At 57.0% G+C, this 11,283-nt stretch overlaps 1 protein-coding gene across 1 annotated transcript; it reads left to right on the top strand.

Annotated features, from left to right (window-relative positions):
• The first annotated feature begins 709 nt into the window (after positions 1 to 709).
• Positions 710 to 10,120, top strand: Kirrel2 (kirre like nephrin family adhesion molecule 2). Its single transcript, XM_021642448.2, has 15 exons — positions 710 to 1,016; positions 1,130 to 1,279; positions 2,282 to 2,431; positions 2,596 to 2,756; positions 3,142 to 3,292; positions 3,503 to 3,608; positions 3,694 to 3,842; positions 4,062 to 4,189; positions 4,272 to 4,404; positions 4,588 to 4,688; positions 4,821 to 5,040; positions 6,009 to 6,107; positions 6,421 to 6,521; positions 7,237 to 7,302; positions 9,028 to 10,120. Exons 1-15 carry the CDS (start codon positions 965 to 967, stop codon positions 9,361 to 9,363), a joined length of 2,103 nt encoding a protein of 700 aa, XP_021498123.1. The 5' UTR covers positions 710 to 964; the 3' UTR covers positions 9,364 to 10,120.
• Positions 10,121 to 11,283: the final 1,163 nt, after the last annotated feature.

Below are 11,283 nucleotides of genomic sequence, written 5' to 3'. Positions count from 1 at the left end.
TCCCTCCCACCTGCTCTGCCAGCTGCGCAGCGTGGGAACGCCCCAGCTGGGCTGCACGGGAGCTGTCAGGACAAGCTGTGCGCTTCCCAGCCTCCCGGCCTGCCGGAGCCAGGGCACTGCCGTCTCCCAGCCGTCGCCCGGCAACCACTCGGATGGGCCCGGGGCCGCTGGGTGGGGAGAGGGGACGGGTGGGTACTGCGGGGTCCTGGGAAAGCAGAAACTTTGGGGGTGGGGGTGGATTCCTGGATCTTAGGGTATGTTATGGCTTGCAAGCGATGACAAGGCGGCAGGGAGGTATTTTGGGAAACGGGCAGCTGAACCTCTCTTTTCTCAGGGCTCCCGAGCGGTCCTCCAGCACCTGGGTGTCCTCTCCCCGACCCGCAGGCTCCCGGGAGCGAGCCCGGGCCCCGCCTCCCCAGGGCTCGGAAGCCGGCGAGCCCCCAGGGGTTCCCATTTATAGCTCGGTTTCCACTCAGCTAAGTCCCTCCTGGGCCCGGGATGAGCAAGTTTCTTCCACTCTCCTGTCTCCTCCTCGTCCCCGCCCCCCCTTCAGCCTCAGCAGGGCGCAGGTGGCCAACTCGAGCAAGCCCCCTCCCTGGACTCAGATGTGCCGGCTCCCAGACCCCCGATAAGGAGGGGCGCCCCTCGCCGTCCGCGGGCGAGCCGCGGCAGTTTCTCAATGGGAAGAGGGCGGGTCTCCAGGGGGCGGCGCCAATAGGATCCCGCCCTCCCCGCGGGTCCCTCGCAGACCCGGGGTTGCCACCCGGGAGCGGCACGGAGGCTGCGGAGGAGCCACGTTTCGGGGACTCTAGGCCAGACGGAGACTCTCCCAGCCTGGAGGGAAGAGTGGAGCGCAGAGAGCGGTTCCAGGTCCGCGTGGTGAGAGGCGTGCTATCGAGGAAGAAGTTGGAGGGGGACCAGTGTAACCCTAAGTCTGCGGGGTCTTGGGGTGCACACGCTCGGGATGCTGGCCGCCGCCCTCCTCGTTTTCCTCTGCTGCTTCAGGGGACGTGCAGGTACCCCCGGAGGGCGGGGAGAGAGAGAGAACTCTGGAAGCCGGGGCTTCTGAGGAAGGAGGGTTCTGGAGTCTGGGCCCCCTGGGTCAGCTGTACTGTCCCTCTTCACCTAGGCCCATCGCCCCATTTCCTGCAACAGCCCGAGGACATGGTGGTGCTGCTGGGGGAGGAAGCCAGGCTGCCCTGCACTCTGGGCGCATACAGGGGGCTGGTGCAGTGGACCAAGGATGGGCTGGCCCTAGGGGGCGAAAGAGACCTTCCAGGTGAGCTGGGCCCCGCTCCGGGGTCCCGGGGCTGCGGGGGGGGGGGTGAGGGGGGTGGCGCTGCATACGGCGGTTTCAGTTTTGGAGACTGAGGGGCTCCCGAGAGTATTTGGGAATCTGGAGTTTTAAAATAAGTGGGGTTTTGGTGGTGGTGGTGGAGTTTTGTTTTTCGAGATAGGGTTTTTCTCTGTAGCTCTGGCTAGCCTGGAAATCTCTCTGTAGACCAGGCTGGCCTCGAACTCACAGAGATCTTTCTGCTAGGATTAAAGGCGTGGGCCACCGTCACCGGGCTAAAATAACTGTTTCTGAAGAGAGGTGATTCCTTGTGTTTGGGGATTATCATGACATAAACGCATGGACACTTTGCCAATAATTATAGAGTCGTGTAATTAATGCGAAGGTTAATGTGAGCTCCCCAGAAGCCCCGCCCCCTTTTAGTTTCCTCTCTGGTAGGTGACCGGTACTCTTTTGGTGTTGTTTTTCGAGACACTTAGCCCACAGGCTGGCCTTGCACTCACAGAGATCCTCCTGCCTCTGCCTCCTGAGTGCTGGGATCACAGGCCTGCACCACCTAGCCCAACCTAACTTTAACGAGAATTGTTTCCTTGTGCTCCCTTTTGATTTTTTCTCACTTCCAAATCTGTGGCGACTATAAACTGGCAGGAGGCTTAGAGCCTCTCTGGACCCAGCACACACTTTCTTCCCCCTCTGTCGTTGTTTTGGTTTGGCTCTCACTGTGTACCCCTGGCCAGCCTCAACTCCCTGTGTAGACCAGGCTGGCCTCACACTCAGAGATCTGCCTGCCTCGTGCTCCTGTATGCTGGGATTAAAGGCGTGTGCCACCACCAAACCCTGCCCCAGTACACGCTTTTAATGGCGTTTCAGCGAGGAGTGTGCGGCTCTTCAGCCCCCTCCTCCCCTCCCCCACGCTCCCTGGCGTGGGGTGCCTGGAAGACCTGAAGCCAGGCGCACAGAGTCATGCATGATCTCTGCTACCTCCAGGGTGGTCCCGATACTGGATATCGGGGAACGCTGCCAGTGGCCAGCACGATCTCCACATCAAGCCCGTGGAGATGGAGGACCAAGCTTCCTATGAGTGCCAGGCTTCCCAAGCAGGTCTCCGATCCCGACCAGCCCAACTGCACGTGATGGGTGAGGACCGCCCCCCCAGTTTGTGCTGGGGGCCGGAGTGGGGCAGTCAGGACCGGCTGGGAGCAGCAGACTCTAGGGACCCCGGGGAGGGGTGGGGTGGAGCTGAGAGGCCCAGAGGCTCTGCTTCCAGGATTCAATCATGACCCCCAGATCTCCCACTGCAGTTCCCCCAGAACCCCCCCTGGTCCTGGGCGGGCCCTCTGTGTCTCTGGTCGCTGGAGTTCCGGGGAATCTGACCTGCCGGAGTCGGGGGGATGGCCGACCCGCCCCTGAGCTGCTGTGGTTCCGAGATGGGATCCGGCTGGATGGGACCACCTTCCGCCAGGTCGGTCTACACTCCCCCAGCAGGCTCATCTGGGGGGGGTGGCATCCATTCAGGTCAAGAGCCAGACTTCCCGGCCCAATCCTTTGCTAATTTCTTGCTTTTGCATATGACCTTTGACCTCTCGGTCCCTCAGTTTCCTTATCTGCACGATGGGAAAAACAGTAGCATTACGTCACAGGATAATACAGAGAATTAAATAAAACGCGTGAGTGTCTAAAAGTGCCCAGCACACAGTAAGCACTACATAGGTATGTGGGGTAGGGTGACGCACACCTATAACCCCAGCAGTTGGGAGGCTAAGGCAGGTGGGTTCATGAGTTCAAGGCTAGCCTCTGACCAAAAAATCAAAATAAAAAAAGAACGAATTGTTGTGTATCACTTCTAGACCACGCTGAAGGACAAGACCACCGGGATAGTGGAGAACACCTTATTCCTGACCCCTTCCAGTCACGACGATGGAGCCACCTTGATCTGCAGAGCCCGCAGCCAGGCCCTGCCCACAGGGAGGGACACGGCTGTCACACTGAGCCTGCAGTGTGAGTGCAGTCGGGCCTGGAGAGGCCGGGGTGGGCCTGACCTCCGGGGTCCGCCCCAAGCGGAAGAGGGGAACCGTGGGGCCTGGGTTTGGAGAGGCCAGGGTGGGCCTGACCTCAGGGGTCCGCCCCAAGCGGAAGAGGGGAACCGTGGGGCCTGGGACCTGAAAACCCAGCCTCAGAGGGGAGATAAGTCCCACCTTGTCCTCACAGATCCCCCAGAGGTGACCCTGTCTGCTGAGCCCCAGACCGTGCAGGAGGGAGAGATGGTGACCTTCCTGTGTCGCGCCACGGCGCAGCCTCCGGTCACCGGCTACAGGTGAAGAGCCAGGCCCCTGGTCTGCAGCGGGGACGGGGGCTGGAGGAGAGCTGGGACGACGGGAGTGCCGTCCCTGTCCCCGCAGGTGGGCGAAGGGGGGCTCCGCGGTGCTCGGGGCACGCGGGCCGAGGCTGGAGGTCGTGGCCGACGCCACGTTCCTGACGGAGCCGGTGTCCTGCGAGGTCAGCAACGCGGTGGGGAGCGCCAACCGCAGCACCGCGCTGGAAGTGCTGTGTGAGCAGGGGCGTGGCCGCGCGCGGGGGTGTGGCTTGGTGGGCGTGGCCTGCCGGGAGGCGGGGCTGGGGCGGGTCTGCATCCTGCCGTCTGGGTCTGGCGGAGATCTGAGCGGGGGCGGGGCGGGGGCGGGGACACGTCCAACCTGAGCCGTCTAGGGTTTCGGAGAAGCTCGTCCTGGCTCCGGGGCTCACTCCACCCCACTCCACCCTCCCCCAGACGGACCTGTGCTGCAGGCAAAACCTAAACCGGTGTCGGTGGACGTGGGGAAGGACGCGTCCTTCAGCTGCGCGTGGCGCGGGAACCCGCTCCCACGGGTAACCTGGACGCGCCTCGGGGGCTCTCAGGTGAAGCCCCATCCGTGACGGCGGCCGGAAGTGGGCCGGACTCCCTCCCGGAGGAGCCTCTGATGCCCCTTCCCTGTGCCAGGTGCTGAGCTCCGGGCCCACGCTGCGCCTTCCGTCCGTGGCGCTGGAGGATGCGGGCGACTACGTGTGCAGGGCCGAGCCGAGGCGCTCGGGTCTGGGAGGCGGCACCGCGCAGGCCCGGCTGACGGTGAACGGTGAGAGAAGCCGAGCTGGACCTCCTGTTCCAGCTGGTGGAGTGATGTAGCTGGGGTTGGGGGTGGGGGTGGCGGAGGGGAGGGTAGAGACCACGGTGACCACCGGCCCTGACCTCACTTTATTCAGAACTGGTCTGGGAGAGGTTGAAGCCTCCGCCTAACGCTGCACAGTTTCCATTGCAGCTCCCCCCGTGGTGACGGCCCCGCACCCTGCTCCAGCCTTCCTGAGGGGCCCTGCCCGCCTCCAGTGTGTGGTGTTCGCCTCCCCTGCCCCGGACTCCGTGGTAAGGACATGCCGCCATGACACACCAGCTACACAGTCCGTGCTGTCCCACACCGGACTGACGTCATCACCAGCCCCTCTGCTCTCCCTTAGGCTGCTAAGTTAATCTCCCCTCTTCCCCCCACCCCCTTAGGTCTGGTCTTGGGATGAAGGCTTCCTGGAGGCAGGCTCACTAGGCAGGTTCCTGGTAGAGGCCTTCCCAGCCCCGGAAGTGGAGGGGGGACAGGGCCCGGGCCTTATTTCCGTGCTACACATTTCTGGAACCCAGGAGTCCGACTTCACCAGGGGCTTCAACTGCAGCGCCCGGAACCGGCTAGGTGAGGGACGAGCCCAGATCCACCTGGTCCGTAGAGGTGAGTTATTGACCCGAAGACCCCGGACCCCGGACCCTGGGGATTCCAAACCCCACCAACACCGTGGTCCCCAAGATGGAAGCTGCCAAACGATAAGGCTGAAAATGCAGAGAGTGCCCAAACCTAGCGAATCTCAAAACTAGGTCAGCGAGATGGCTCAGCAGTAGTAAAGGCACTTAGCACCCAGCCGGATGACACAGTTCAGCCCCCGGAACCCCGTGGTAGGGAAGAACCCATACCCAAGATTGTTCTCTGACCTCCGTTCATGCTTTCACTATAGTGCGCTCCCCCACATACGGACATACACCATAGCATGCACACACACACGCACACGCACACACGCACATACAGTAACATTTAAAATGTAATACAGAACCCTAAGTGGAAAATACTAGGCAGCTACGAACACGGGAAATCGTGAAATAAAGGACTCTCGCGTTCTAAGCATTCCTAAAGGGGGTGCCTGTTACCATTTATTTGTTTGTTTGTTTGTTTGTGTATGGGCATGTTCCTGCCACTATGTGGGAGTCAGTTCTTTCTTTCCGTTATGTGGGTCCCAGGATCAAGCCCAGGCCATTAGGCTTGGTAGTAAGTGCCTTTACCCACTGGGCCATCTTGCCAGCCCAGTCTGTTTGTTTATTTTGGAGTTTTGTTTTCGTTTTTCTGAGACAGGGTCTCAGATAGACTAGGATGCTCTTGAACTCCTGGCAGTCCTCCCTCATTACCCCAAGTGCTGTGTTTGCAGGAGAGGCCTGCCAAGGGATGTTAAATTCACACACTCTCAAACCGTGAATCCCCAAATCCAGGGGTCCTCAGACACCAATCAGAGCATGCTACAAATCTGGAGAGATCTCAAACCTGGCAGTCCTTTGAACCCAGGGACCCCAAACGCGAGCCCTGAGCCCGTGTTTCCCTGCTACCCCATCTTCAGATCAGTCCCCTCAAGACACCTTACCCGCTCCTTACAGACTTACTGCCCACCGTTCGGATCGTGGCCGGAGCGGCTTCTGCAGCCACCTCCCTCCTCATGCTCATCACCGGAGCGGTCCTCTGCTGCTGCCGCCATGGCAAGTATCCGTGCCTTGAATGCCTCATCTTCAGCACCCCTCCTCTCCGTCCTCCGCCACACCCAGCCCAACCCATGGACTGCCAGCCTAGGGACCTGGCTCCTTTCCTGGTTCTCTAAGGCTGCACAGGTTCCAGTTCCTTCCCGAGCCCTACCTCAGTTCCCTCGAGTCACCCCACCTCTGTTCCATCTCCCTCAGGCTGGAGTTCCCCAGCCTTCCTAGCTCACTTTGCCCAGTCAGCTCTGTTCCCCAGTATTGGCCTAAACCAACTGTGACCTCACCTGCCCCCTACCTCTGCCTCTCAACATCCCAGGCTCTTTCTCTAAGCAAAAGAACTTGGTCCGCATCCCAGGAAGCAGCGAAGGCTCCAGTTCACATGGCCCCGAGGAAGAGACAGGCAGCAGTGAGGAACGGGTAAGATACTGGGTCCCCACATTCCGCTGTGCTTCCAGACCCACAGAATAACCAGTCCAACCCGCCCTCAACCTCAAGTATGGCCCTAGCCTTTTTGCTGTTTTGTTTTCCAAGACAGGGTTTCTCTGTGTAGCCCTGACTGCCCTGGAACTGTGTATGTAGACCAAGCTGGCCTTCAAAGCAGTGATCCTCCTACCTCTGCCTCCTGAGTGCTGAGATTAGGGGCGCGTGCCGTTACACCCAGTTTGCCCCGCTCTTGAACATAATGACTCTGGACCCGCAGTACCCTCAGACTGCAGATACGCCCCCCTCCCCCAGTTATCCTTTCTGCTCAATATGTCCTCACAGCCTTATTTATTGCTCTAAGTCTAGCCTCAGCCCTCTCCTTCAGCCTGGGCTCCAAAGGATGGCTGTGAAAGCTGTCAGGATCCTATGTGAGATAGGACAATCTTTTTTTTTTTTAAGTTTTATTTCTTATTTATTTATTTTTTAAGATTTATTTATGTATACATAACTCCGCCTGCATGTACACCTGCACACCAGAAGAGGGCACCATATTTCATTATAGATGGTTTATGAGCCACAACGTGGTTGCCGGGAATTGAACTCAGGACCTCTGGAAGAGCACTCAGTGCTCTTAACCTCTGAGTCATCTCTCCAGCCCAGGACAGTCTTCTGATCTCTTCCTGTCATGTCATTCTTTCTCCTGCTTCAGGGTCCCATTGTGCACACAGACCACAGTGACTCGGTTCTTGATGAAAAAGAGGCTCTGGAGGCAAAGGTGAGTATTGGGGAAGGAGCTCCCTCTCAGCCGCTGAGCCTGTAGCTCTCCCCACTTAAATTAAAAACAACAACAACAAAAATCTTTATGGTGACAGGGTCTCTCACTGGCTTTGACTCAGCACATTTCTTTCTCCTGTAGAACTTCAGACCTGGACACCACATTTGGCTCCTTCCTTGCTTCTGTCTCCTTTTGATTCTCTCACCTTAAGGCCTACCTTTGTGTGTGGTGGCACACGCCTTTAATCCCAGCACGTGGGAGGCAGAGGCAGGAGGAGCTCCGTGAGCTCAAAGCCAGGCTGGTCTACAGAGTGGGTTCCAGGATAGCCAGGGGTTGTTACTCAGAAAAACCCTGTCTCACAAAATCAAACCAAGAGAGAAAGGAAGGAAGGAAAAGTGCAAACAAGGGAGGATCATCAGGTAAAGGAACTTGCCAAACCTTTTGACCCTTGAGTTCAGTCCCAGAGACTGACGAGATAGAAGGAGAGAACCAACTCCCTCTCTGTTCTCTGACGGCCACATATGTCAACAGAGTGAGCTCCAGGACAGCCAAGGCTGTCCTAACCCTAATCCCAACCCTTACCCTAACCCTAATGAAGAAACCCTGTCTTGAACCCACCCACCCAAAAAAAAAATAAAAAAGACCTTCCTTTAACTCCACTTTCAACTCCTGGGCCAGCTCCTCAGCTTTATTTGGCTGCTCTCTTCCAGCTAGGTGTCTTCCTCCCACTAGGCCCCACCCTAGCCTCACATTCCCCAGAGACATCCCTGCTTTGGAATTCTATCTTTTTAAGAATAATTCATTTAGCTGGAGAGATGGCTCAGAGGTTAAGAGCACTGGCTGCTCTTCCAAAGGTCCTGAGTTCAATTCCCAGCAACCACATGGTGGCTCACAACCATCTACAGTGAGATCTGGTGCCCTCTTCTGTCATGCAGGTGTACATGCAGATAGAACGTTGTATAGATAATAAATAAAAAATAATAACTCATTTAATTTTATCCTATGTGTGTTAGTGTGAAGGTGTCAGATCCCTTGGAATTGGCATTACAGACAGTTGTGAGCCGCCATGTGGGTGCTGGGAATTGAACCTGGGCCCATTTGGAAGAGCAGACAGTACTCTTAACCCCTGAGCCCCTGGAGTTCTATCTTAGGGTAGACACACTGATTCTGGCCCAAGCTTGAATTCTAAAGCCCCCTCCCTGACTGTTCTTTGAGACAGACTGTTCTTTCTCACATGTCCCAGGCTGGCCTCAAACTGAGGATGTAGCCAAGGATGACCTTGAACCCCCATTATCCTCCGGAGTTCTGGGATTAAAGGCATGTGCCAAACACTGACTTTATGTAGTGCTGGGAATCAAATCGTGGGCCTTGAGCATGCTCTACTGACGTTCCTAGCCCCAGTTAAAGCCTTGTCTATACTTGATCGTGCATTCCTCCTGTCCTGAAACCCACCCTTCCTCCTCTACCTTCACCCCCTCCCCAGACTCCCTTCCTCTCGCCTTCAGCCAGACCTTGCTTGCTTAGGAAGCCAGCACATACATACTCACAGACTCCATCTCTGCTGGTCTATATACCTAGCTCTCTCTGTCTGGGAGTCTCTGCTTCTGCTCCTTCTGCCTTTGTGCCTCTCTCTAGGTCCTGCCGTAGCTCAGCGTGTCTCTGCCCCCATGACCCTTGCCTTCCTGTACCCTCACATTCCTCACCAAAGTCTCATTGATTCCTTAGGATCCAACCAACGGCTACTACAAGGTTCGAGGGGTCAGTGTGAGCCTTAGCCTTGGGGAAGCTCCGGGAGGAGGGCTCTTCCTGCCCCCGCCCACTCCGGCTGGACTTCCAGGGACTCCTACTTACTATGACTTCAAGCCACACCTGGACTTAGTACCCCCCTGCAGACTGTACCGAGCACGGGCAGGTTACCTCACCACACCCCACCCGCGTGCGTTCACCAGCTACGTGAAACCCACATCCTTCGGACCCCCAGATTTGAGCTCTGGGACTCCGCCCTTCCCCTATGCTACCTTGTCTCCTCCCGGCCACCAGCGCCTCCAGACTCATGTGTGAAGACGTCTCTCCAACTGAAGGGTCTCAGGACCTTCAACCTGCCATAGAGGGTGTTTCCCAGATTTCTAAGGAAGCAGAACACGTTGATGACCTACGCCTCCAAAACCGAACACCAAAGGAGGGGAAGAGCATTTCAGTCGTCGGGACCATTGATGCATAGCTCAGCCAAAGGGGAGTCTCCAAGTGGGAGCAATGTGGCCACTGCCCCTGCTTATTCTCCCGTGAGAAAGACATTCAAGATGGTCACCAAACACTTTGCAAGGGGACAACGTCAGGAGGTGATGGGAATTAGGGACATGGATGGAGGGCCAGTAGAGAAGATATTTGAAAATGACCATGTGCATCAAAAATAATGATAGGGTAAAGCAAATCAAGATGAGAGAAATCATTCCCCCACCCCCACTCCGTCCCAGCTTGCCAAAGGAGGGGAACTTTGGCCAATACTAGTATAGCCAATATGGCTGTCCATTCTCTGGAAACCCAAAATGGCCTCTATCTTGATTCCTTCATTAAAGACACAGAAAGAACTGAATCCAAGGAGTGAGGATGGGATGAGAATAAAGGAGATAAGGGGGATTCTTGGGCTAAGAATATTTATGTTTAACTTAAAAATGCAAAGAGGCAAATGTGCTTGGAGGTGTCTCCTGGTGTTTTCCATCAGTGAAGGGGTCCAGAGGTTGTGCTGTATATTGGCCTTCCTCTCCCCTGGCCCAGGGGCAGCCAGCAGCAGGAATAAAACCCTATGTCCTTTCTCAGCCCCTCCTACCTGCTTACTACTGTAGTCTCTTCTTGTTCTGTTTTAAGCTTTATTATTTTACGTGTGTGGGTGTTTTGCCTGCATGTATGTCTGTGCACCACATATGTGCCCGGTTCCTGAGGCCAGAAGAGGACGGTGGATCCCCTGAAACTGGAGTTACAGACTGCGTGGGTGCTGGGAACCGAACCCAGGTCTTCTGGAAGAGCAGCCAGTGTTTTTAACCACTAAGCCTTCTCTCAGCAGGGTTTAGCCTGGAACTCTTGATCTTCCCGCCTCAGCGCCCCTGGCATTACAGGTGTACAGCCCACTTTAGGCTCTTCTAATAACACACCCCGGTTCACCCCACCCATGCCCACACAGACGAAAACAGACGGGCAGGTTCAAGCAGAGGCATACACACACAGCCGGGCTGCCCTCCGTCGACCCGGGAAAACAACAGTCCGTATTCACGCGAGGAGATAAAACAGTGAACCCTTTAGGCGGAAGACTTGAGGTGGTCCTCAGCGTGGGTGAGGCCGGTCCTCAGGTCTTTGAAGGTTACAGAGACCAGCAGCTAACCTGAGTCGTCTTTAAAGAAAGGGGCTTTGGCCATGGAGTTTTGAAGGGCCAGACATCTTGGCAATCAGGGCAGGAAGACTGAATTCCTAGGTCTGAGGAAGAAAGGGTGGGAGGCCAGAGGAGGCCTGGAGGGCAGCACGTCTTGGCTGCTGTGTTTTGTCTTTTGAGGCTGGGTCTCGGGCGGGTGGGCTAGCCTCACACTCCTATCTTCCTGTCCCACCTCTCAGCTGCTGGGGTTAAGGGCATGTTTCTCACACTCCCTATGTTCTTGACTGGGGAAATTTTGGAGGTCTCTGCTCCTGGGACCTCAAGAGAGGAATTTATGGAGGAGACCCCACCCTGACTCCGTGGATTCGGGCAACCTTGGAGGACAAAGCTGAGGGTCCTTTGAGGGTGGCTGCTTTGTCCAGTAGAGAAGGCTGAGGGAGAAAGGCTGAGAGCCTTTTCGTGGGGTGTGCCACCTGGAATCCCGAGGGGCCGGGGCTTGGCGCAGGCTCCCTCCCGGGGTTCCGGAGCCTCTGTGTGCGCAGAGCAGCCACGCTATTGTCCTGGCCGGGAAGGCGGGGCCGGCGCGGGGCGGGGCTGGCGGCGCCGGCGCAGCCCGG

Source organism: Meriones unguiculatus, chromosome 14 (assembly GCF_030254825.1).
Source record: "Meriones unguiculatus strain TT.TT164.6M chromosome 14, Bangor_MerUng_6.1, whole genome shotgun sequence".
NCBI classification, from domain to species: Eukaryota; Metazoa; Chordata; class Mammalia; order Rodentia; family Muridae; genus Meriones; species Meriones unguiculatus.
The sequence above is the reverse complement of the archived record's forward strand: the minus strand, read 5'-3'. Positions and strand labels throughout refer to the sequence as shown.